This window comes from Amaranthus tricolor, chromosome 17 (assembly GCF_026212465.1).
Source record: "Amaranthus tricolor cultivar Red isolate AtriRed21 chromosome 17, ASM2621246v1, whole genome shotgun sequence".
NCBI classification, from domain to species: domain Eukaryota; kingdom Viridiplantae; phylum Streptophyta; class Magnoliopsida; order Caryophyllales; family Amaranthaceae; genus Amaranthus; species Amaranthus tricolor.
In genome coordinates this window covers 12,580,060-12,607,796 of record NC_080063.1, presented here as the reverse complement: position 1 = coordinate 12,607,796, position 27,737 = coordinate 12,580,060, and the positions used below count along the sequence as shown (strand labels likewise).

The window sequence follows — 27,737 nt, the reverse complement described above, 5'->3', positions numbered from 1 at the left end:
ACCCATATTGGCGGTATGCGCTTTAGTAGATGTACTTCAACAATGTCGAAGCATATGAGTGGCACAGAAGCCCTCCACGCACTTGAATGAATCCCCGAGTGCTCGGGTACAGCTGCGTAGGCTTCCGCAGGGTACTGGTCCCACAAAAACTAAAATACATGTTATGAAAATGTAAGTGATGTGTTAATTAAATTGCACTAATGTTAATGAGTACTAAAATTTTACCTGGCTGGGTCGTAGCAGGTCTAACTAATATCGGTAGAACCCGAGACCAGTCCCAGTGTGCTTGCGCGTCCGGCGTGAAAAATTCCACCTTGAACCATATGCAGCATTTGGTGGGGTTTGTTGCGGAGGAGCAGCATCACCACGACCAACGATTCTTTAAGGTTGGCCAATAAGAATATGCTCCCACACCCACAACTGAACATTGGAGATGTAATTAGTATGTAACAATACGACATGAAGATAAATATGAATCAAACGTAGCCCTAAGTCTCCACGAACAGCCCCGCTTACACTTCAAGGTAAGGACAGTTTGGTTTGAGGTCTCCGTTCTATACTTCACATTTCTACGAATATGATACACTATGATAGCTTCCAACAACGCTTCCTTGCTATCAAACGTCATACTTTTCTCCAACTCTCCGTCTTCGGTGTAAGTTGTATCACAAGCCCAAGTCCTCCATGAGTTGTCCTCCTCATACTCGTTTAGAGGTGGACATAGGGCATAAGGAGTAGGAGGAACGATAATAGGAATGTTGCCTAGAGTCATGTCAGTTGCTAGCGCATCCTCATCGACATCCAAATCATCCTTAGAAGGATCGTCAATGAGCTCATTACACTCATTTCCATCATCCCAAGGTCCCATCTCAGCAGTTTCTCCTACGTTAACCAGTGAATCAATTGGAACTTGATTCGTAGGGGGTTGAGAAAAAGTACAAGATGCGGAAGAAACGACGGGATTTACAATTTCCTAAGTTAATATAGGCATAGGGGTAGGAGTAGGATTAGAAGCAACTACATTCCCTAATGGTACTTCTTCTACGTATAATTCTAAAGAGTCTAAAGAGGGAATTTGGGTGGACTTTGAATGCTCCCATATAGCATCTATAGCCTCATCATCCTCAACAGGAAAGGCAAGCAATTCTCCACTCATGTCATATTTAAAGCTTATATTTACAATACTTCTAGTGGGATCCAATCCAATCTTAGAACATATAAATCGTTTAAACAGGTTCAAATCCATGTTCGAGTTGCATGCAAACAACCTACGTCTTCCCCCAACATAATGAACTTTACCACTACTTTCTCGAATAGAGCCATTCTAAAAACATACTATAGTGACGCGAAATGATGTCATTTTCTACATTAATACAAACAAAATCAACTTCATTATCAACTTCATGTCCATACAAGTATATTATATTCATTTGATTATAATCGTTTTTGGTCTAAAAATTATTAAAGTCCATAATATAACTAAGTTCATACATATATAATACACATAAAATCCAAATAATAAATCAATTAATAAGTTCATAAATGATATTTCTAATACCAACATCAAGATCAACATTTCTAATAATATTATCAACATTGAAATCAACTAATTCAATAAGCTCATCAACAACAATACTTCAAAAAACAACATAAAGCTATAACAACAATTAAAAATTACCTTGAATAGTTATGGATAATTAAGAAGAGTCTTGATTTAAGAACTAGTAACCTACATTTGAAAAAAAAAAAGCAAATTTGATTAAAACCCTAAAAAACTACATATATACTCAAAAAAACGCAAACAAGTTTACTTTTGAGCAAACTAGAGTATCACAGACTAATTTTGAAGTGCTAAATTGAAAGAGAAATGCAAGAATTGATGGATTGAATCTATGGTTTTAGAGGGAGAATGTCGAGTGATAAAGTAGGGTTTTGAGAATTGGAGGAAATGGGAAAATAGGAAGCTAATCTGCGTATTTGTGGTGCATTCTATTCGCAGTTACTAACTGCGAACAGCCCCAAACCTCATGTTTAAGAATTTCATGCTTAATTTTGGAATAAAATTGAAAGTTGTATTATTTTATTTATTTTTTTGATAAATTGGATTAAACATTTCAAATCAAGATAAACAATCATAAGCTATTTAAACATTATTTAGTGATATTGTGTGGTAGGGTTGGTTATGTAGATTTATGGGCTATTTAGTTTATTATTATTATTATTATTATTATTATTATTATTATTATTATTATTATTATGTTGTTTTGATTCTTGATATAATTGTTGACTTGAGATTAGTTTTTAGTGTTATGTTTAGAAATTATGATCCGCTTTTACATAATATAGTGAGATTGAATTCTTTTTGGATTTGTAAACCCATAACGACTTTTTTTACTTAATCAATAACTACGTCGAGTTGTTACATATTCAACCTCACCAATCACCATTATTTGTTCAAGACTAGATGTTATGCTTCAGTTTGAAATCAAACACTTTCCTATGCATAATTGATATCCATGTATTCTTCTTCTTCCTCCCTAACACTTCTAATTTTTTATTATCATAAAAATTATGATTATCAAAATATATATAAATAAAAAAATAAAAAATTAATAAAAATTATTTTCTACCGTCTAAAACTAGTTTTTATTGATTAAACTAACTTTTACAGATTATAAATGATTGTTACTGATTAAAACTAATTTTTACTAATTGTAATTGATTTTGACCTATTTTTTTATTGAAAAAATATAGTCAATTGAATCTTATTTGAATCTTCTAATTGCAAATTTCCACAACTTTTTATAATTTTTAGTTATGCATAACTCAAATTAAAAATTATCAAAATAATGAATTACATTGCATGAAAGGTGAAATGTTACAAATACTTCCTCTATTCCATTACACTTGCTATATTTTCTTTATTTAGACATTTTAAATTATTTGGAACATTACTATTTTAGGCAAAAAAAATAACTATATATTTATTTTGCCACTCCTTTTTTCCTTGCTCATATCTCATTAACTTTTACGTATATTTTTTTAGAGGTTATAATAGTCCTTTTAACACAAAAATACAACTTTCTTAATTCTTATGCAAAATCCTAATATAACGGATGAAACGAAAGGGAGAAAATATAAAATATATAACAAATACTTCATATAGGAATAGGAGTACACAAGCTAGTAAAAAAAAATTAATAGAGCAAAATTCCAAGTGGAACAATAAAATGAAGGCTGAAGTAGTAAATATGTGGATTAGTAGATAGTTAGTTCAAACACTATCAGGATAGGCAAAAGAATCTAATACTACTCATAACATAGTCCTGAGGCCTGACATTATCATGTCAGATCAGTATGTAATTACTCAAATTTGAGGATACCAGTTACATACAGAGCCATGTAAAAAAATTTACATAGTCCTGCACAAAAATTTTTTTTTGCACTTTCTTTATAGTAAATATATTTATTTTATTAATAAACTTAACATTTTTTCTATTAACTTTTTCATATACGGGAGAAAGAGGAGCCTTGTGCGATCGATCACCTAGCACACCCTCAAAGACCCATCTGATTACAAACAAATTGAATCACTATGTCACATAATAACAACTGTTTGGGAATATCACAAGAATCATGCAAATTCTCTGCTCATTCACCATCAACTTTACAAAGAATACACTATCACAATTTGGGAAGGAATCAACTTTTCTTTAGTTTAACTGTAAATTGTAGCTCATAAGAGTTCATACAAATCAGTGCTGCATCAGTTTAATATGCACAAATGCCCTTCACAAACTTGCATTGTGATGTACACTTGGGAAAAATATATATTTTTTGGGTATAAGGTAGGCTGAGGAAAGGAAAGGCTAGTAGACAAGGGCAATGAGAATCAAACGCATACATATATACTCGACAATATAGCTATAAAGGTATTTGTATAAACTATGTTCAGCTTCTTAGACTAAATTGAAGTGAGCACGAAAGATAAGAGAAGAGGCAACGAAAAACTAACTTTCGAAGGCTGCATTGTAAGGGTGTCATGTACCGCGACACTTATTGTGGAAGTTGTCGTTGGTTAGGTTGGTAAAAGGATAGCTGGTGGAAGAAGCGGTGGCGGTAGAAAACGATGAGAATCCTGATGATGCTGCAGTTGACAACGGTTGGACTTGGGTTGCAGTACCACCTACTCCACCTCCACTTCCACCTTGACCTTGGTTGGGCATGTACCATGCCCAATTTGGTAAGCTTGCTGAGGGAGCAAGTGCTTGTAGCTTTTCATCTCCAACTCTTTCCTGCTTGAAGTGATTTCAATGCAAATCAGTGACAGCTTGATACTTTTGAAGAGCCCTAAAAGTTTTCATGTTTTCCAAAAGAATAAATTGCAAATTACGGCAAGTTTATGACTTTTGAAAATTACAGTCTTAATGTTTACCTTTTGCGAATTACAGCCATCAAATTATCAAAATCTACAGCATTAAGTTAAATCCCATAATTCTGACCATTTTAATGGTCGTAAATTAAGGTTAAGTGGTCGAAATTCCGTAATTTGGCCTGAACGTGGTAGACTTTGATACTTTGATGGCTGTAATTCGCAAAAAGTAAACCTTAAGTTGTAATTAGCAAAAATCCTAAACTTTAAGACTGTAATTTACAAATTAATTTTTACAAAATTTGAGTTTCAAATTTGTGGACTATTTGAATTTGATTAATCTTTATGCTCACTTTGTATTTTATAATTAAAGTTGTTTGTATTCTTATAGGGGAGCTTGATATAACAAATGGAAATATAATGGAAAGGAAATGCATAAAGAGAGATAGACATAATGTCAAGTGTTATAATTATTACAACAAATCTTGTACGAGACCATTTCATCATGAGACAAATCCATATAGTCAGTCCGCTTTTCTAATTGATCACTTTAAAATTATAAGTGATCACTTTAAAATTATAAATAATCCCTTAAGACTCCACTTTAAGGTTATAATTGGTCACTTTACAATTATAAGTGATCACCTTAAAATTATAAGTGATTATTGAAAATGTAAATATACATTGGGCCAGTCATAGAGATGATCTTACCGTGAGGACAAATGAGAACAAATGAGAGAACATAGAAAGGGAATTGATTTCAAATGAGAAATGAGTGATAACAATATTAGTGAATCCTTAAACCTACCAAACTTAAACCAGTAGTTGTAATCTCATTCAGATTTCCAAGAAAATCCATGATCAACATTCAATTATGGGGAGCCAATAAAGATGATTTTGAACATAATTGGTGAATGGAAATGACTGATCAACAGATATACTAGGCATTGCACACCAATATCAATTCCTTTCCACAATACTACTAAATTATATAGCAAACTAGTTGTACCTCATAAATGGTAGACCGACCTGGTAGTAAACCAGAAAACGTAGACGTAGATTGTCTGGATGCCAATGGATGACCGTGGAGAGGAGGTGCACCCGGAGAAAAGTAAGCAGAGCCCCCATTCTATTAAGGAAACAAAATAACCCCATTAATCACATTGTCACAATGGGTTAGGCCTAGTGACACTGACACGTAATTCGCTAGTTCTCCTTTTGAATTCACAATTTGCTCAAATGATTAAAACCAACCATAATTCGCTTTTTCGGTTCGTGATTCGCGGGCGATTAACGAATCATGTGACACTAATTAGGCCATTTTTTTAAGCAAAAAGAATATATCTAATTCATCTCAATGAATCTTATCAGTTCTAAAGTTATATTGCTGTATCGTACCAAAGGCCATTTCCCACTGGCATGGTGAAGTGGTGGATGAGAATGAGTTTGAGATTCTCCTGCACCCTTATCATAGTTTCCTTTAGGACCGTCTATAGTGATCGAAATTCCAAGATTCAGGTCCATATTTTGCCCATCACCTACCACAATCGAACATTCAACACAATCAAACACCCAAATCAAGAAAGCAAAAAGTAAGCGATCCCTTTCAAATCAAGAACAAATTGAACATATTGGACCAAATCAAAGGAATATGTACAGTTTTAAAAGAGGTATACCCTCATTGTTAGGGTGCATAAAAGGTATCTGGCCTTCATAAGAACTAGGCTCAAAATTGGTGACTGCATCTCTCCCATTAAATTGAATGGCAGCCTTATCATAAGCCCTGCACCCACCACACCACATAATGCATTTGTCAATGTACAGCAAAACCCAACAAAATCTAGAGTTAAAAGAGTGAAAATTTGTGATCACAAGGAGACCTTGCGGCTTCCACTTCGCTGTCGAATAAGCCAAGATACATATACCTGCAACCAAGCATAACCGCGGCCACTAATAACCATTTTACTATACTTCTACTACTACTACTACAAACTACAAACCTTTGAGCTAAATGGACTCGCAAACTAAAAAATACTATGCAAATCAACCAGAATTAACAAGCTGATCGAGTATACAACATATCTTGGAACTTTAGCAATCAGCTTAAGCTAATGAGAGTATATAACATATCTAAGCGCTCCTAAGTCTAACCATCAGCTTTTGGTTGCAGGCTGTAGACCAAGATATCATATATACTTTATCACGAGAATAAAAAGGTAGGAAGTGTGTCCTTACTTCTTGCCAAGAAATTGGCCCATTCTAGCCTCCCACCGGCCACATTTGTGTAGCGTTACGCCTCGATACCTAGAAGTCCCTCGAGAAAAGCCGTTGCTTTGACGTCTAAGAATATGTACAAATTCTTCCTTGGATAAGTTTTTCATCTGTAAATGCATCAGTCCATAACCATAAGTTGTAATGGTATATTACAATTTGTAAAATTATCCCAAAACATAATAAAAAGGATTGCATTATATATTAAATTTGCATGTTTACCTGCTTCATATCTTCTTCATAATCAGCAATAGAAAAATTAATATCAGCATCAACACCACGGAATTTAATTGCTGCTCTATCATATGCTCTGAATTCAATTTGATATTAAAAAAATAAATTAAAATTTTTATAAATTGAATAAAAATTCTAGTGTATATAAAATTTCATAAATTATTACCTAGCAGCTGCATGAGCAGTATCAAATCCACCTGAAAAAAAATCCAGAAAATTAAAAAAAATGATAAAATAAATCCCAATTCCAAAATAAATCATTAAAGAGTATCGTAATTGAAATAATATAAATTTCAATTCAACTGACCTAAATACACTTGTTTCCCACAATCCCTGTTAATACAAAGAAAAAAAAAACACCCACAAAAAATAAACAAAATCAGATTACCTTTTCAAAACAAACCAATAAAAATAGAAAATTTATTAAAAATTATAACCCATTCACTCAAAACAATTTTCATAATAATCCGAAGCCTTATTTTTCTAAATACTCAATATTTAACTAAAAATAAATTTCGGATTATTATGTAGTTTAGATTATTTTTTATAAAAAAATAACAATTAATCAAAATTTTAAATACAAACGTTAAAATTACCAAATATGGGATTCCCATCTACTAGTCCTCCGATAAAACGTGACACCCCTATATTGAGAACTCCTTGACCTGGGCCCTCTCCTGCTTCTTTTCACCTGCTGCTTTACATTATTCTGCTGATCCGTACCCAAACCCGGACCCGGACCCGACCCTGAACTCGACCCTAAAACTGCTAAGTTCAACCACTGATTAGAAGTACTACTACTTGATACTCGGGTCGTATTCGTAGAAGACGAAGATCCGATCCTAATTAACTCCATTTCTTTGTTCGCATCACCTCCATTCATGTGGATGTTATCATCTATGTCCTCATTCATCGGAAACAGCTGCCGAGTTACAATCCTTGAAACGTCATCGTTTGGAGGTTTTGAAAAGAAGTCAAACTCGCCGGTGCAGGAGATCGGTGACTCATCGGCGGCGTTGACTAAAGAAGAAGCTGATGAAGTTCCTGATAGCTCAGTGTTAGTTGCTGAACCTTCCTCAACAATCATATAGTCTTTCTCTCTCTCTTTAATATTATTCTCAGGTGATGAGTTGTTCACTACACCAATGTTAAGATCAAACATTTTTATTGTTGGTCAATATTTATAAAAACAAAAAACCCACAAAAAATAATCAATACCCAGCAGCTGAATTATTATTTAGATTGCTTCTAAATTTTGAATTTCTGATGTTGATTAAAACGAAGAATTAATAATCTGGGTTTTTTAGAACATCATAAAAACTTCAAAAAAATACCCACAAACAATAGTCAGTAACAGAAGAATCTGGGTTTTATTGGAATGATTATAAAAACAAAATACCCACAAAAAATAATCAATACCCTCTTCTGATTCTAATTAAAATGAAGAATAATCTGGGTTATTTAGAGCTTCTTAGGAACAGTATTACACTGATGAAGAAAAAGGGCATTTGCCATGGGATGCTGTGAGAGAAAGAAGAGAGAGAAATGGGATGTTTTGTGTTTGGTGAAGGACAGTTGTAACAATGGAGATGGAGATATATGAGAGAGAGGGAGAAGAAGAAACAGTGGTAAAGAAGGACACCGGCCAGAATAAGACGTGTAAGATAGAATGAAACATTTTTTATTCAAGAAACACTTAAAATTACGTATTAAAAATAATGTAAATAAATATTTAAAATATTGTGAATAGATTTTAAAGACACGTTAAGTAGACATTAAGAATAATATAAGTATAGTATTAAGTTTTAATAGGCTGGGCTTGAGAGACTAACTGATAAATTAATGTAATTTAGTATTATATCTCCAATATTTACAATTTTTACAAATGTTAATATTTATAATTTTTAAATTAAAACAAATTAAATGATATGTTACTTAACTATTTTATATTTAGATATATATAATAAAATACATATCAAAAAGGATAATATATAATATTTACAGCCTTTAGGGCTATACATAAAAATCAATAAATTCTCTTTATCATTAATAATTTTAAACTTTCAAGAGAATCTAATTTAGAAATTGAGAAAAAATAAATATTTTATATAATCACTTTAACTTCCCAAGAAAATATAAATATTAAAATAATTAAATATAATTAAATGTTTATGTTTTTAAAGCAAAAATAATATTAGATTACATAAATTAAATACAAGATTTTTACTTATATACAGCCTTTAGGATTATATATCTCATTTTCCTATTAAAAATAATTGATAAATAAAAAAAATAAATTTTATAAATAAGTTAGGTAAGAGTACTATAATTAATGACTAGTACTAGGTTAATTTTTTTACTTTTATATAGAAACCCTTGATATGTTTTGCCATTTTTGGGGGGAAACTTGCCTTTTTAAGGTCTTACCTCTTGTGTACAATATTGCCTATTCCTTATTTTTGGCTTCTTGTAGGTTATGATTATTTTGAGGAGTAAGTAGTTGTACAAAACATGATAAGAGGATGAAAGTTAGGGATTTGATGTATTTTTTAATATTGCTTTTGACTTGTATCATTAGTGAATTTGTTTATTGTTAATTGTAATTTAGTTGTTAGTAATCATTATTAGAATTGCAAAAGTATTCACTTATCATGGAGGGTTATTCCTTAAATTAATTTATGGAATCCATTATTTTACTATTAGTATTTTCTTATAATTTGGCATTTTCTCTGGCTATATGAATAGAAACGATACAGGATTCCTTAATTTTATTGTTCCACATTCAAATAATGAGGTTTTATGGTGAAGTAAAAAATAATGATAAATTTATAAGCACATATTTTATTTATTGTCATTTTTTTAATTAGGTTGCTTTTTTATAGAATTTTCTACTTTTTCATAGTTTATATCTTTACAACTCGATTGAATACCAAAATAAAAAATAACAGATATATCACCTAAATATATATACTATTTTACCTAAATGATACTTTAGAAATTTTAGAAATTATCTTTTATGAGAATGCATAATTAAAATCAAATTTGTTTTTAAGGAAAACATTCAATCAATAGTTTAATGGACAGTGATACAACAAAATTAAAATTTTATAAAGATACAAGCTACTCCATTTTTATATGTTATGGTTATGACTCATGAGTATAAGCTATCAAAAAAAATAATAATAATAAAATCTAATACGGGACCACTATTCATCAATAATAGAGCTGCTTATAGGCAAGCGACCCATCAGATTCGACCCACCCACTCAAAAAATAGGCAGATTTGGACAGCGTTTTTTAAAAAAAAAAAATTTAGAAGGATAATACCCATCCACCAAGATAAATGAGCGGATAGCGACGCCAAAAAATACCTACAGCTACGAGTATACTCAGCACTCAGCCAAGCCCGCCTATAATCACATCTAATCAATAATAAATGAAGGCTACAAGCTTGATTCCTTAGTGAAGCACTGAAGGACGAGCTAAAGAAATATTTTGTCCGTTTTATTGGCCTAATTTTCTTTTTTATTACTTTTTATTAAAGTTGTTAAATTTTTATTTTTTCAACTATTTCTTTAATTTTCGTTTATTTATTGAAATTATTTTTTTTCATTGACATATTTCTTAATCTTCTCATAAAATATGTATTTTTAATCAGTTTTATTTATTTTTTAAAATTTTCAGCTCACTTGTATTTAAAATTATTTTTGAGACATATAATAGAAACAAGGGTTCCACAAAATCTCCAAAGATTTTGTTATGGCTGGACTCTCAAATTTCTATTAATAAAAAGAAGTCACACGAATCACGTGCTTACAAAATTTGGTTTAGTTTACAATTTTGGATAATTGAACCTTACCTAATATTGTTATTTGTTGCTCATATACAATAGGCTTTTGAACAATTTTTAACCACCTTTGACTATCAAACTTCACATGTACTTGTAAGTCCTAAGTTGTACAATATTAATAAAAAAAATCATATGATATTTACAATAATTACATAATAATATTAATTAACTAAATTTTTCAATAAAAAAAGTTACAGTTAATATAAAAAAATCTAACACTGAAGTTTTTTCCTCTATATTATCGCTATTTGATACAACCTTTTAAGTGGGAGTCTTTAAATCTGGTGTGACTTTGAAATAGAGATTAGTTTGATACTATTAATTGTATTAGCAGAACTGACACCTATGATAACGTCATATACCTATTTTACCATCGAATTGATATATAACAATGCTCTAAATTTTCACCATAAAAGGCTTTAAAATCCAGTATATGGATAAATTGAATCCGATAAATGAATAGAATAACCCTACAATATAGAGATAATTGATTTTATTTTGTAACTGAAACTGAAAAAAGCAAAAATAAAGAGTTTAGGGTTTACCATTAACTATAAAGCTAATAGTATACCTAAAGTGGACAATGGAGACTAGGGTTTTTTTAGGAGAAAAAAAAAAGAAGAGAGAAGAGAGACTAGAGTTTACTCACACAATTTTCACTTTGTTCTTTTAATTTCCTTTTTTTTTTAATTAATGTCTTAACAATTTTGCAACAAATATACTTTTTATGGAAATGTTCTCGCCATTACATTTAATTATGATTCATATAATTATATTTTTTTGTAAAATTATTGGCACAATTAAATTTTTTTTGACTTGTAGCACAATTTATTTTTGTTTAATTATCTCTATTTTTTTTGGTTTGATTCAAATATCTACAAACCCTAACACTATATTTGAATATCAAATTTGGAGAGAGAAAAAAAATAATGGGAAAGAAAAGAAAGGAAATTTCATTTCCTTCAAAATCAATCCTCTTATGAAAGGATTTTGATGCTGACAAAATTAAAGGAGTTAATACCTTCAAATTAATTCCCACCAAATTCCTCCCTTTCCTTTTTGTTATTCAAATAAGGGGATCTTCATCCCTCAAGATTCTTCCATTTTTTTACCTTTCATTTTCTTCCATCTAAACAGGACCTAAGTTTATAGACTAGAACAAATATTAAATATTTCTAATTAAAAAAGGAAAACCTAAATTGGTATAAGGAAGGACGACTGTCCTGGTAACTATAAAATCTTTATATTTAACCATTTTTTAAAGCTTATAAAGTGTGTGCATCATGTATTTTTCTGATTATTTACTTGCATTGACAATAAGTATAATCCAATATAATTAAAAAAATTATGAGTATTACCTAGTCTTTGGATTTTTTTTTTCCTTTGAGTTTCACATGGTAGAAAAATTATGCTCTCTCATTTAAAAAACACAATATAGCAAATTCTAAAAGATATAGACATACTCAAATAATAGTGACATTTTATACAATTGAGTAGAAGGGGATTTATTATTATTATTTTTTTATGAAAACTGAGTAGAAGGGGATTAAATTATTAAGAAAATTTCAAAAATAATATTGGGAATTTAGGGTAGTATTTGTCTATGTCATAGTTTAAGTCATTTGATTAGTATTGTATAAGAGACTGATAGTTAACTTAGTTCCAAATACATGATCAAAAAAGTAAATGTTCTGAATTTCAACATACATTACTCCATTTCTTCCTTTTTATTTGTCTATTTTAAGTTTTTTCATTTTAGGGGGTACAAAATTTAAATTAGGTTTTTGAAATATGTAGTGACGAAATAATATATTCATGTGGAATCTTGATATATTCATCTTGATGTAAAGTTTTTTAATATATAATTTTTATAATTTTATGATGCATACTTATCTACTTACAGATACAAGGCTCAAAAATTGGTTTAAAGTACGTAAAAAAAAAAGTAAAGTGGACAAACAAAAAAAACGGAGTTAACTGTTAGTAGGAGCATTTGGCCGAAGTTATTGGCTGATTTGATCAACTGAAAGTGTTAACTGAAAAGCGAGGTTTTTAAGCTAATTGTAATGAGTAATGACAATGTTTGGTAAAAAAAATTATTTTTAAGTTGTATTGTTTGTTTTTTAAAGAAAAAGTACAATAAAATCCAAAAGCCAATAAAAAAGCTTCAAATAATAGATTTTTGATTTTGGCTTAAATATCAGAATTTCAGTTGATTTACCAAATATTTCTACTAAACAAAAAACCAAATACCAATAAAAAAAGGCAACAAAAAAGCTAATTGTAAACTATCTCAATTATAATCTTTATTAAAATTTAATGCTTTATTTAGTCATTAGGTGCTTTGAATTAATAAAATATTAATATTTTATCTCTCTTTGTGCAACTTTTCAAAACAAATGATATTAATTGTGTAACTTTCCAAAGCAAAAAATTATCAATGTTGTATTTTTCCAAAACAATTAATACATTATTAAATTTATGTAATGAAAATTGTAAAATATTCTTTCTTATATGCAGCATTTGTAATTAATAGTAGTATAATTTTTTCTATTCTAAAATTTTTTATTATATTATGATTATTTACACTTTATAACGAAGAGAGTAACATCAAAATGTTGAGTATAGGGAATGGAATAGCCAAAAGAGGACCAGCTCATGAGTGGCGGAATTCTTGTCAACTAATCAGGCTATAGCTGTACAATTCCTTCCGATTTCTACCAATTAATAGGTGGTCCACATAATAGAGATATTCATACCTTTCATTAAACTTCTTCATCCAACGGCTGAGCCTTTCGATTTCAATAATCATTGGGGTCCCACCCATTAAAAAACCAAAAGTCTTGTATAAACTGAGTTATATTACTACTTATTGTTGTAATGGTTTATCTCATATTTGACAAATTATAAATGATGTACAAATTTTAAGTTATTGGAGCACTTATTTTCATTGCCATTTGGTTTTGAGATGGTCTATGTCTTCTTGACTTATAAAGTGTGTGCACCTCGTATTTTTCCGATAATATATTGACATTTACAATAAGTTCAACCTAATTTAACACTATTAAATAGGCGTATAAATAATAAATATTTTTCAATGGTTGTAAATTGTACTTATCAAGTGGAACAACATGTTTTTTACCTTTTAAAATTGTTCCATATTAAATAGTGTAGACAAAGTTAATACAAAAATTTTTCGTATAAGTACTTCCTCTGATCTTAATAAATAGTAATACTTTTTATTTTAGTTTGTCTTTTTAATTTTACAATATTTTAGGTAATATATATTCTCATTACTTTTTTATTTCTTTTTCACATAGTTTATCTCATTTTTTTTCTTATTTTTAATCTTATCCATATAATTTTTGATCCATAATAATGTGTTAAAATTTGGACTAATTGTTCACATTGCAAATACTATCTATATTTTTTTAATTTTGCACCATATGACAACTTTTTAAAAAAACAACGTGCAAATTAAAAAAAAAAAAAACAAAAAGAAACCTAGTTATCAGTTTTTGAGGTTGGGGAGAAAACAAGCCAAAGCAAGATAAGCAGACGGATTAGTATACGGACTTGTCTAATCATGGTAGTTGACTTGACATTTACGTGCTGCTACCCTACATTAATGATATACGTTCTTCCTTGTAAAATACTCATTACATTTTAATTATGTGCACTATTTATTATTCAAGTTTATTTTATGAGATCTTGTTTGAATCGTCTAATAACATATTTTTATAATATTAACTATTTATAATTTTTAAATTTGTATTATTCAATATATAAATAAATAAAATAACACATATAAATGCGTAAAAAGTAAAATGTAGCAAGTATAATAGAACGGAGGAAGTAAGTTATTGTAGAATTGAGAAAACGGTCCCTTTGGGAAATCTTGTATTTCATCAATTTAAATCGAGTTATGTATGGATGCAGTTAATTTGAAGTATTTGGATCGGGTTTTAGTCGACAATGGGTCAAGATATTTTTGTAAAAAATATTTTCTTATCACCATGTTATTTGTGTCTAATTATTAATTTTTTTTAACAATACTTGTTATTAATAAAGAGTTTTCTGACATTTACATTAGACATAAAATTTAGCAAAAACATAATAATTTAAACCAAATATAATTCAAAATTAACAAAATCAATATCGTTGTGTATGAATCTAACAATTCTGAATATCCTCTTTCACATTGTTGTTTAATACTGTCGTTTACGAGAGACTTTCGATCTGTTGTAGTTTTGAAATAGAATTGAATTTGATGTAATTGATGATAATTGCAATTTTTGTGTCTGCTGTATTATTGCATTAATCTTTACAAACAAGTTAACTATGGACCAAAATTCAAAACCCAAACTCTCACAAAGAGAAAACTCAATATATGGGTAGAATCAACCCAACAAATGGATAGAACAAGCGTCGTATAGAGTGAGGACAAACATTTATTCTAATATTATTCAAAAAGCTTAAAATAGAGAAATTAAGAGCTTACCAACAACTAACAGGTTGATAATAGCCCTAAACTAACCATAAAAATGAAGCTTTTTTAAAAAGAGAAGTGGAAAAAAAAAAGGAGGCGACTAGATGTACTTATTAATCAAACGACAAAGTAATACTATTGTCATCAATTCATGCAACTTTGTACAGGCTCTTCAATTACATTACTTCTCTGTCTCTGAAATGAAATTATTCAATCTAAAAACTTTTTACATGAAGTATTAGAGTAAAATAATGCTAATATAGAGGCGAGAGACTATTTGTTTTACGGTTAGTCTCTTGAAAGATCGTCTTTTTAAAAGACATTTCTTAATTCTAATTTATTAAATTTTTATGTCTACTTTTACTCTATTTTTTTTTATGGGCCAACTCAATCAAAAATGGTCTCTTAAAGAGACCGTCTCTCACAAAAATTTATTTATCGGTTCATTTGTGACATTGCGTTTGTCAATTTAGATTTGTACAATTTAATTCATTTTATTAGTTCTTATTTTTATGTTATAAAAAATCAAAAATAATGTACTTATAAACTTTAGAAATCTTTCTATCAATGTCTTTCAATATCTAATAATCAAGAATCATTTTAGACTAATTAATTAGAGAAATTAGCTAATTTTATGGACTCGTCTCATGGTGACACCCTCTGATTCTGATTCTCTATTTGGTTGGCCCATGTTACATTTAATGCGTTAGAGTAATCACTTATAATTTTAAAGTAAATAATTATACGATTTCATACAAAACGAGTTTTTTTAATTTTTAAAGAGCTAGAATAAATCTTTTGTTAGTTGGCTTTTAAGTCATAAATTCATAATTCAAAAGCTACTCTTTCCCTTTTGATGTTCTTATTTAGAATATTTTACTTTATGGTAAAAGAAATTTAACTAGCTAAGATTTTTAAGAAAATATATAGAAGATAAATTATTTTCACGTGAAATTTCGTTAGATTCGTCTTAATGTATACTTTTTTATTATATATTTTTCATTTTTATGATGCGTAATTAGATATATTAAAACTCAAAATTAGCCTATTTCTATGCATAGTCTATTTCTATGCCTTTCGTTTGGGTGGTCTGGTTATTTTAAGTTTTTTTTTATGATTTTTTTGTCTTTCAGAATTTTTTATGTCGGTGATTTAAGGCTACTTAATATCTAGTATTTTTGTAACAAGCGAGACAATCTCGATACATAATTAACATTTAATAATAATGTTTAATACAAAAAATATTGCAGAAGTCTCAAAATGCCGAATTGTTAAAAACTTTAAATCATAAAACTAAAATTGTTTAAAACAAAAGTAAAATATTATCTCTGATAAGAATTATTGTTTGCTCAAAAAGAAAAAAAAAATACATCATCATCAAGTGATCAATAAAGATACAAAAAGCAGCTAAGTTCTCGATAAATAGTAATTGCTGCGGCCTGGATTGGAACCTGAACTAAATCCTGCAAAATGCTGCCATTCATGATACGGATGACAGCCGATTGAATCGGTCAGCGCTTAACGCCGAGCATAACTTCCTATCCAGCTCAAAATACGGAAATTATACACTACATTTACAAAATAATAATTTAAGTACGAACTTACACTTAATTGACACCACCGTATATTTTTACCATGTTCTTTTTCTATTACATACTTTTAAGTCATTAAGATACCATTCTCGATCCTGACAGAAGTACGTCACTGCCACTTATACAATTCGGTAATCTTAACACTTGAGTAAGTTCATTTGGTTAATACTCATAACCATACCATGCATCATAGCATCAACACTAATCAAGTTTATCAGTGATCAACAAGCACATCAATATGACACCTGATATATGTAAGGGTCTGGTTAGGTGAGAACCGTAGTCCTAAACCCTAACTGTGGTGGGAGTCGTCACCCCTCCAATACGATATTTATGCTCGAGCTCTACAGGATAGGTATCGAACCCCCTGTCTTACACCGCATTTTATGTGCCGGCCAACACGGACGCCGGGATTTTACATGCCGGTCCATGATTCGACATTACCTTACTATCAGGGTCATTCAATCAATACATTTCACACAAGTACATCACATTTTTATTACTCCAAGCTGACTTTGAATTTGAATTTGACCAACCTAAGTGGTAACTTCATTTATTTAATATAATTCTTAATCGTAACGTTTAATTCATCTTTACGTCTTTATATGTTCATTACTTAATTTTTACACATTAAATTTTATTTATAACTTTATTTTAATAGGTCACTAAATTCACACTAATAACTTAATATTTTATTAATAGTCTCCAAATTAGTATTTTCCACAAGTAGCTACAAAAATCTATTTATCTTAAAATAAGTCCCCAAAATCAAAATTTCCAACTTTAAAATAAATAAAACTTTATTCTCCTCACAAAATCAAACATTCTAATTAAAATTCAAGTTAAACTGCAACCTTTGGATAAGTTTTCAAAATTCAACAAGTTTACCAAAAATAATTATTTCAAGTTTGGAAAAACAAGTAAACTTATTAGATTCGCAAAAATCAACATTCTAGTAATAAAAGAAATAAAACTTATAATTTCACAAAAATCAATATTTCACACATAGTTTAAGAACAAGTTTACTAAAAATACTTTTACGTCTTTTTATATAAATTTTGGTCAAATAGTTAGCAGATAAAATATTATTTTGTACTAAATAATTAAATGTCACAAAAGTTATTATTATTATTATTTTTTTTAATTATGAAATCTCATATATTCAAGAAAAACACTTCAACTTATAAAGCTTTCTCAAAAATAACTTTTAAGGTTTTATTTTAATATTATCACAAAATAGCTTATAATAATATAAAAAAAAAAATCAAACTCTTTTTCTTTTTAATATGATAATGGTCGAATGGCCTATGAGTATTTCGGGGCCTTTTTTTTCACTAATAAAACAACTTCATTTAATTTATTATAGTAAATTCAAGATTTAAATAATTAACATAACCACTAAAAAAAAATAAAAGCTTTACACAATAACCTAGAAATTTACTATAACTTTAAGGATAAACTTAAATCTCAAAATAAAGTATAATATACAATATTCTTAATATAATCATACTTAGTAAAATACGTTCATAAAATAACTTATTAACTTATAAACTAGTTTGAAGGCTAACATAAACATATTAATACAAAAATTCTAACATAAAATAAATTCTTAAATATAATAACATTTCTAATGTAACACATAACTCATAAATATACTAGCACTAGTTTATAACATAAATCATGCTTAATATCACTAGAATATAATTTTGCACTCAACTTTCTAAACTTGTTCAAAGATTATTAGATTAACATACTATAAATACTTTTAGCATACACATACTTAATATAATCTTGATCATAATTTCATTAAACTAATTTCCATTAAAATATATCAACATATTTCATACTTTGCATATTATAAAGTAAATATAATGTAAAATTTCATAAAAAGAGTAGGGTAAGAAGTTATACCATACTAACACCAAGAATTAGTACTAAGTACTAATTAGGAAAATAATAAGAAATAAGATTCTCCAAGATAGATAATAATGCTCCAAAGATAATTAATCCCAACTCCCAAAATAATGATGATGATTTAAGCTAAGTAAAAAGTGTTCTAAGCTCCATGTTCTTTAATTTCTTCAATTAATAAAGGTATTAATGTAGTAAGATTTTAATGAAGTGAAAATATAAGAAAGAATGTTAGAAAGATTTGATGATGGTGGTGTAAGTGATCTCATGGCTAAGGGGGGTATTTATAATGGGTTTGGGCAACTTTGTAGTTCATTAGATTGTATGAAAAAGAGTGTTAGGAGTATAGAAGAAGGTTAACTTGTGTAAGTGATTTAGAGTGTGTAAGTGAATGTGTAAGAGTTGGAGTGTGTAAGTGAATGTGTAAGAGTTTGGAGTGTAGAAGAAGGTTAGCTTGTGTAAGAAAATGATGATAGCTTGTGTAAGTGATGAACATCATGGGTTACCATAGAAAAGATTTTGGTCCATCAAAATTTTGTTCTAATATGTACAAGTGAATATACTTTAAAATAATGGGTGAATTTGATCATGAAAATATGTAGTTTATTTAAAATTTTTCTTAAACTATACTTAATGTTAATAATAAAAATACGACTCATTTTTATGTATAAAATAATTATATCAAAATTATAAGGTTGAATAATAAGTAGTAATGTTAATTTAAGGAAGAAAGTTAAAAAGTAACGTTTTACAAAATCGTGAATATAATAATAAAAACTTAATTTTCGTACTATAAAATAATAAAATAATATTTTAGTACTTATAAAAAGATTTTAAACAAAATATTATTTTAAAGTTTAATATTTGAAAGAAATTACAAAATCGGAAAAGATTTAGGAATTAAAGATGGTTTGAAATGGATAATCAAAGGATTAGAGATGTGATTTGAAAATTCAGAATAATTAATCGGAAGATTAAAATTAAGAATTTTGAGTCTGTTACAATTTTATTCTTCAATAATATTCTACATTTTCAAAAAATAATAATTAAATGGACAAAAAGTAATAATTATTTTTCACCAAATACCTCTTTTACATATGATTTAAATAACCTTGTAAACAACTAACTTATCAGCTAATTTTTTTTTGCTAATCAAACCAGTCAATTGCTCTAAACTTGTCAAATAGGCCCATTGTAATAGTCATAGAGATCAAATATTTCTAACTTTTTAGGATTGTATATATTGTCGGATAAATGTTCATTTAAAGCTTGCTCCAACAACTATATTTTCATCCATGGAGTGTTTTAATTCTATTAAAATGCATTTATGCTTTTTGACTATGTTTTATAATGGTTAAAATAGAATTGTTAGAATATGCCTATAAATTGTATTGTTTCATTCATTAGAAATATACAACTTTGATTCCATTCTTTTTTTTTCTTCTATTCACTTGTACAAGAGCTGCATTTCCTCCATACCTCAAGTATTACGTGTATATTGCTTTTGGTGGGTGTATTAACCTTGAGAAAATCCCGTGGGATAGTGGAAAAATAACTTTCTTAATGCAACGACAAGTTTTTTCATACCATATATTTCCATATCAAACACATGCTAAAGACAACTCTAAACACAATTATTATATACAAATGTTATGGATATTATTATTATTATTATTATTATTATTATTATTATTATTATTATTTTATTTTATTTTATTTTTTTTATGATTGTAACCATAAGAAGATTTTGAAAAAATCTTAAATAGGCCTATATTTTCAACATATATCACTATCCTAAAAGAAAATAACTCAAATAAAAAGGAAAAAATAATATTAAATGGAGGAAGTATTTATTCTCTTACTCTAAAAAACTCCCTAGTTATACTTATGGCAAAGATCATAGAGTACTCCCTTTTGCCCATTGAAATTGCTAAATCTTCTATTCAACTTTCAAGTATGTCATATTATATGCTACATTTCTAATTTGGTGTTGCTCATAATACTCCTTTCTTTAATTGGTGTTAACTCTGTTCTTTTAAGTACTTCTTCTGGAGTTTACATTAATTGTGGTGTTTACATTAATTGTCATTTTAATTTGTTTTACTCATTTTGCATCATTTTTTATTTTGAACAATGACCACCACTTTCATTTAATATTATCCATACATTTTAACTCTCTATTAATTTCATCAACACAATTTATTATCTCTCTTAATTTATCATCAATATTCATTTTTTTTAAAAAAAATCACTCATTTTCTCTTTGATATAAATTTTTCAAAACAAAGCAAGTACAACTTTGTTGTATTCCCTGTGTTTCTTTTTGTTTGTTCACTTTAGATTTTTCTATTTTATGAGACAGAAATTTAAATTTGATTTTTGATGTATATATTCAAGACAAAATATATTCAAGTGGTATTTTGTTTGATTCGTTTTGATGCAAAAAATTTTAATATATAATTTTTTACTATGTATACTATATGAAATTGAGACTCAAAATTGACATTGAGACTCAAAATTGACATTGTAGTATATAAAAAAGTAAAATGAGTAAACAAAAAACAAGCGAGGAAATAGTTAAATTTATGGGAATGAAAGAGTATAAAAAAGTGTAAACCAAAAAGTTAACTAAACAAGGCCGTCCAATTTCCTCTAACCTTTTCCAATCTAGGAAGGGCAATAGAAAAAGGCAAAAGCTATGATTTGGTGTCCTATTACATCAAAACAATCTTTTCAACACACTCTATCCTAATTCCTACATAGGACTTTTCCTCTTTAAGGCAAAAACTGTCTCCAACTTTTATTTTTTTATTAAATTAATACTTTATTTTTAAAAATAAATTAATATTATACTATTTATCGTTTAAGCTTATTTTATATATTGTGCTTAATGTGTAAGAAAAAAAATAGTTAAATGGGATCTTTTTTGAATCCTCTAATCGTATACTTTCATAATATTAAGTTTTTATAATTTTTAGATACGTATAATTCAATATATAAATGATCAAAATAATTCATTAGATTGTGTAAAAAGTCAAATGTAGAAAAAATAGTGAAACGGAGGAAGTATAAAAGTAATTTTTGTGTCAAAAATTTGAATACAACATTTGTCATTTTCATACATAATGCTAAATATTTCATAAAAAATAAAATTTAAATTTCTAACTTTTCTATCACGTTGGCTTCTGATCACCATCTCCCGCATCTTTAGGTGCTAGGTTTTCATTTCCAACATGTTTACCGGCTATCAACGGTTGCCGGTTATTCCAACTTTATTCTGGGTTGCTATAGCGTAATCATCGTAGATTACCTTCTTCCAATGGGCTGTTGCCACGTCAAGTGACTGGTTGTTGTTTTTAATGGAGGATAAGATTTAGTGAGCCCCATTCGTGATTGCTGAACTTTTAATTAAGGGTCCTTTATAAATTATAGAACGTGCGAAATTTGCTTGCTTTTACCAAGAAAAAGGAGTAATGCTCTATGAGTATTAGGTATTAGTATTAATGTATTTTTTTCCTTCTGAAATATTCATTGTTCAAGTTTATTTTATATATTGGGTTAATGTGTAAGTAAAATATAATCAAGTAGAATTTTATTTGAATCAACTAATCACATACTTTCATGATATTAACTTTTTATAATTGTTAGATGTATATAATTCTACATATAAACAAAATAACACATAGAATTGCGTGAAACGTTTGAAGTATTATTTTATCTTCTCTACTCTCAAGCCCGTGGTTCAATGGAAATAGAGAAGGATCTTAAGTCATCAAATTAATTATGAATATTCTTGTAAGTTACCTCAAATAAAAAGTCTATTTTTTCATATTATGCATTAAATGAGATAAGACTTAGGAGCGGAAATAGGCAGCCGACTACCCGGGCCCCCAAAATAAGCTAAGGAGACACAAATACTAAATGGTGCTATTCAGGTTCGATTTTGGGCAATACTGTTTAAGTCATTAGTTTGTTAACCTTTTTTTTATTTGAAAAAAAAAAGAGATTTCCTTTTCATCAAACTATGACAAATACATCATAGATAGGTTAAGTCTTTGAGTAGATTGCATTAGTATGACTCTGAGACCCACCTTCTAGGAAGAGTTGCATCAAATCACTCTTCATGTGCATGCACTATGACACCTCCAAAAAGAAAAAAAAGACAAATACATCAATATAGTAGAAGCAATATCTCAATCCCAAGGGAGTGTTTGAGATTTAACAGGGTATAAATGAAAAATCTAGTCTTGATTTCGCTTTTAACCTGGACGATGATCTTATCAACAGTGCTCATGCATGATAGCCATATTACCTTGTTCCTGGTTTTCCATATGTAGTAACATAAGGTGCAGATGCTAGATATAATCATCTTTCTATGTAGACCAATTGTTCTCCAGTTAAAGTTTATCATACGACCAAATGTGAATGGAAGTCTGGTGAGGGTGAGCCATCGACTTAATTCCTGTATGCATCTGACACTAAAGGGGCATAAGAAGAACAAGTGCTCAATAGTCTCAGTAACTGAAAAGCACAGTGGACATTGGTCATCTGCTAGAATCTTCATCTAAGTGAGTTTGCTCTTTGTCTTCAGTTTGTTTAGAGCAATCATCCAAAGAATAAACTTACTCTTGGGGGAAGAAGCCCTGTTCCACACCAATCTGCTCCAAGGGACTTTAGGGTTATCCTTGAAGTTATTTAAGTACACCTCCTTGATGCTATACTTATCCTTAAGGATCCACTCTCTAAGCTTATCCTTAATGCGACAGATCTTCTTAAGGGGCCAACTTGCTGTTATTAGGGGGTTGAAGATCATCTAATTACCACCTTTGGTATAGATTTCATGAATCCATCGAACCCATAGGAATTCTGAAAGGTGGATGACGTTCCAAGCTAATTTCCCCACTGCAGCTTCATTCCAGTTTTCAAGATTTTTGATACCCAAGCCACCATTCTTTTAGGTTTGTAAATGTCGTTCCAATTGACATTTCTAGGTGTTGTATTACTGGGTTAGCGTGCCAGAGATACGAGCGACATATAACATTCACCTTCTTTATAATAGCTCTAGGCAGGATAAAAAGTTGACACCAATAAGAGCTTATGCTTTGGAGCACTGCAGATACAAGTTGTGCTCTAGCAGCATAAGAGAGGAACCTTGAACTCCATTGGCGAATTCTAGCTGTCATGTTTTCCTGGAATAGTGTTTAACCATAACATGACACAGTAAGATGTTGTGGGAAATAAGTCTACCCGCAACAAAGGCTCCTTGTGTTGAGCTGATGAGGCTACCAAGCACTTGTCGCAGACGTGCACAGATTAATTTAGATATGCAATTGTATAAAGTATGGCAGCAGGAGATGGGTCTGTAGTCCCCAGGGTGCGAGGGGCATGGCACCTTAGGGATGAGAGTAATGGCTGCAGTGTTCCAGCTCCGTAGCAATTTACCCGAGGTAAGGAACTCCTGTATAGCAGCTATGACATCCGTGCCAACAATAGACCATGATTCTTTGTAGAATTTTCTATTAAAGCCATCCAAGCCCAGAGATTTGTTATCGTTGATGCTCCACAGGGCTTCCTTAATCTCCGCTGCACTAAAGGATAGATCAAGGCTCGACCAGACAATTGAGTTTAGGATAGGGCCCGCTTTCACAATGGACATTTTAATTCTTTTCCTGTGTTCAAGCTTACAACAAAGCAGATTAGAGTAAAAGGAAAGGAAAGCTTTATGAATAAGAGGAGGGTCACTGATGTGTTTACCATCAATCATAAGCATGTTGATTCTATTGTGACTTCGTCGTTCTTTGATACTTTTATGGAAGTGTTTGGTATTGTCATCACCATACTGGATCCATTTAAGTTTTTCTTGTTGTTGAATGTAAGAAGCATAATCAGCCTTGACCTCCCTGTATCTCTTGGCCATAAGAGATTCCGAATTAACAAGCTATACATTTAATGGGTTCTGATGAAGTTGATCCTGAGCTGTAGTCAAATCTCTTTCGGCTTGGAGTAATGAGACTTCGATAGGAGTGTATTGGAGTTCCTTTTTCATAATTGGTTTCAGCAGTTTCAACTTCTCCTGAATTTGGAAACTTTTACATCCTGGGTACAGTAAGCAAACCTTGCTTACAATGTTAGTAAATTTTGAGTTGTTAGCCCAAAAGTTACAAAATTTGAACGGTTTCTTACTAGTGGGATTGGAAAAGAACTGAAGCAGCATAGGAGAGTGGTCAAACTCGCCTTCTGGGAGGAAAGAGACTTCAACTGTGGGATAACAATCCTCCCAAAGGGAGTTGCATAGGGTTCGGTCTATGTTGCTAAAAACTCTCTTCTTTCCTTCTTGTTTGTTGTTCCAGGTAAAGAAACGACCATTACTTCTCATGTCATGCAAGTTGCATTTCTCCATACAATCCCTAAGTGAACGAACTTTAGATAGTCAGACATAATGGCCTATTCTTTCGCTTAGGTTTGCCATGCAGTTGAAGTCTCCAATAACAATCCAAGGGCCATTGATTGAGGTTTCAAGGGTTGCCAACGTATTAAACAAGAGGCTTCGTTTGAACTTGTCTGTGGCTGCGTAAATGACGCTGCATAAAAAAGGTTTACCCAGAGTGGGTACGACCTCCATATGCATCAATTGGTTACTGCAACTCTTGATGTTAACTTGCATGGAGGAGGTTTCCAGCCAATAATGATTCTTTCACTATTGTCCCAAGGGAGGTTATGTGAGAAGCACCGACCCGGACAGAGACGCTGATACAAAGAGCCTAACTTATTTTGTTTGACTTTTGTTTCTAATAGTCCAAAGAGATTCACATTATGTTGCGCTAGGAAGTGAGCCATATCAAGCTGTTTCTTTGCTTTATTCAACCCTCTTACATTCCAAACAAGGATATTATTCATGGAGAGTAATGGGATATAGCCCCCAGCGCTGTTTCATTAGTAGTTTCAAGGACTATGTGCTGCTCTATTAGACATGTTGACAGCTGAGTGGTGCTATTGTCTTGGTCAGTAGCTGAGGAGTGTCCTGCCGGTTCAGCCTCAACAGTGGGTGCATCTTGTGCAGCCAAAATATCGAAGCCATTGCTGGTGCTGAGGGGTTTATATGGAGCAGGCTGATCACCCTCAACCACGGGTTGCTTCCCTTTGTTTCTAGGTCTTACGGGCTGAAAGCCCTCCTGATCGGTATCAGGAGCCTTATAGGAAGTGGGTTTGGGAACCCACTGTTGCACTATACCAGTTCTACAGTTGTTCTCAAGGTGCCCAAGTTGATTTCATTTTCCACATAAAGTGGGTTTCCAATCATAGGTTACCTTCACATTTACTAGTTCGTCATCCTTATTAGTGAAGGCAATTGCATCATGTAACCCATTCCTTATATTGACCTCTACAAGAACACGGGCAAACATCATTCAATCTTTATTTAATGTGGCATTATCGACTCGAATGACCTTGCTTAACATACTTGCTATCATCTTAAGGCATTTTCCCCCCAATAGTGTATGCTCAGACCCGAAAAACGAACCCATACAGGAAGAGTAGTGAGGTTATCTTTTTCATATGAGATGTTCTTAGACCATGGTTTTTTGTCAAAAAGTATTCCATTTCATTCATAAGCAGCATGAAACCCCTCCTGAGATTTCATTCGCACTAGGTACATTCCTTTGGCTATTGTTCCAATTTTGTCAATAACATCAGGTTTCCAAATGCGTTTGACAAAGCCCTCAACTACATGGGGTGGGGGGTTTGCACCCAATACATAGCATACTACTGAGGTTCCCCAAAAGTCTAATTCATCAGCTACATCGGCATAAGAGATCTTAACTGGAGGAGGGGGTGTAAGGACTATACCTGAGTCAAGGTTTGTGCACATTTTCGAACCCTGGACAGCACTTGGCGTTTTCGCATTCGATGGAGTAGTAATTTGTGAGATTGGGGAGGTAGTCGAGGCTACCGGCATTCCTGAACCGCCACCACCTGAGACCAGTTTGTGTATAATCGTTGCACCTGCAGATTGACCAAGGATGATCGAGGGCTCATGATTTCTTTCTCCATTATCGTGAGATTTGAGTTCTGTTGCAAGTAAATAATATTGTTACAACGCATCTTATCTTGAATTATTTTTCAAAGTAGAATTTTTTTTATCTTTCATATAATAAAGGGTTCTCATTTGTTTAAGGTCGTGTCATACAATAATTTGTGAATTAAATATGATGGGTTTTAGACTCAGATTTGTCCCTTATAGTCTCCATCAAAGTATTTGCGATCGATTTTATAAATCCTGTTGAATCTATATTGCCTATTCAAAAGAGAAATATAGGTTAGAGCGTAATAAATATTTACTCAAATTCAAATCAAATCCTTCCTATAAACCAATTGTAAAACTCTTATAAAAAAGATATAAAAAATCTAAAATTTATCAATAATATGAAAATACTAGCTAAACTTTTTGTGCACATATTAGAGGATGAGAAAACTAATGCTTTTATTTATTTTTTTCTTTATCACTTTACTGCTATTTTTTACATTTGATTTTAATAATATTCTCTTAATTATCTACTTCAAATCTATATAACATTATTTTTTAAGTTTAAGTTTAATTTTATTTTTTTCCATAAATATTTACTTCTAATTTAAGCATAACTTAAAAGAGAAAAAAACTTTCATTCAAACCAAATGCTACTTACATTATCAAAAAATTGAAAAATATTATTTCCAAATTCCATAAACAAAATAGAAAAAATATAAAATATAAAAAAATAAAATAAAGAAAGATCTTGTTTTTCGTTGGAAAGTTGTGTGGAACACACTGTAGTTAGTGAATTGGTCCAACAGATTACATTCTTAAATGATCTGAATAAATTATAATTTATTTTAATAATGGAACATAACATAGACATAGTCCACTAAAAGTTTCCTTACATAAAATATTAATTTCCTCATGACATGCTACGTTGCCAAATCCTAAACCACATCCTTCCACCTACAAATTTTCTTATAATTTTTACTTTTGGTTTATTTTTG

The 27,737-nt window shown here is 30.3% G+C and overlaps 2 protein-coding genes across 6 annotated transcripts in view; both read right to left on the bottom strand.

Annotated features, from left to right (window-relative positions):
- Positions 1-2,720, bottom strand: part of LOC130804037 (uncharacterized) — a 3,461-nt gene extending 741 nt beyond the window's left edge. Inside the window, exons 1-3 of one of the 3 annotated variants that reach the window (XR_009039981.1) lie at positions 1,679-2,720; positions 226-420; positions 1-149 (exon numbers count right to left, since the gene is read on the bottom strand). The exon at positions 1-149 is cut by the window's left edge and continues 253 nt beyond it. Coding sequence is in view for 1 of the 3 variants with exons in the window: in XM_057668334.1 (XP_057524317.1) it covers positions 440-868 (429 nt within the window). In the remaining 2 variants the exon portion in view is untranslated. Of the gene's footprint in view, positions 150-225; positions 1,650-1,678 lie in introns of those variants that run through there. The other 2 variants (XR_009039982.1, XM_057668334.1) reach the window with 2 other exon arrangements.
- Positions 2,721-3,503: 783 nt separating this feature from the next.
- LOC130804036 (ethylene-responsive transcription factor RAP2-7-like) lies at positions 3,504-8,530 on the bottom strand. 3 transcript variants are annotated; one of them, XM_057668331.1, is made up of 9 exons: positions 7,474-8,530; positions 7,185-7,210; positions 7,044-7,074; positions 6,866-6,953; positions 6,608-6,753; positions 6,049-6,155; positions 5,771-5,910; positions 5,382-5,501; positions 3,504-4,298 (listed from the first exon to the last, which is right to left on the bottom strand). In XM_057668331.1, exons 1-9 carry the CDS (start codon positions 8,037-8,039, stop codon positions 4,041-4,043), a joined length of 1,482 nt encoding a protein of 493 aa, XP_057524314.1. In that variant the 5' UTR covers positions 8,040-8,530; the 3' UTR covers positions 3,504-4,040. The 3 variants fall into 3 exon arrangements, with proteins under 3 accessions (XP_057524314.1, XP_057524316.1, XP_057524315.1); XM_057668333.1 differs by having other exon boundaries at positions 3,504-4,295; positions 5,402-5,501; XM_057668332.1 differs by having other exon boundaries at positions 3,504-4,295; positions 7,474-8,529.
- Positions 8,531-27,737: the final 19,207 nt, after the last annotated feature.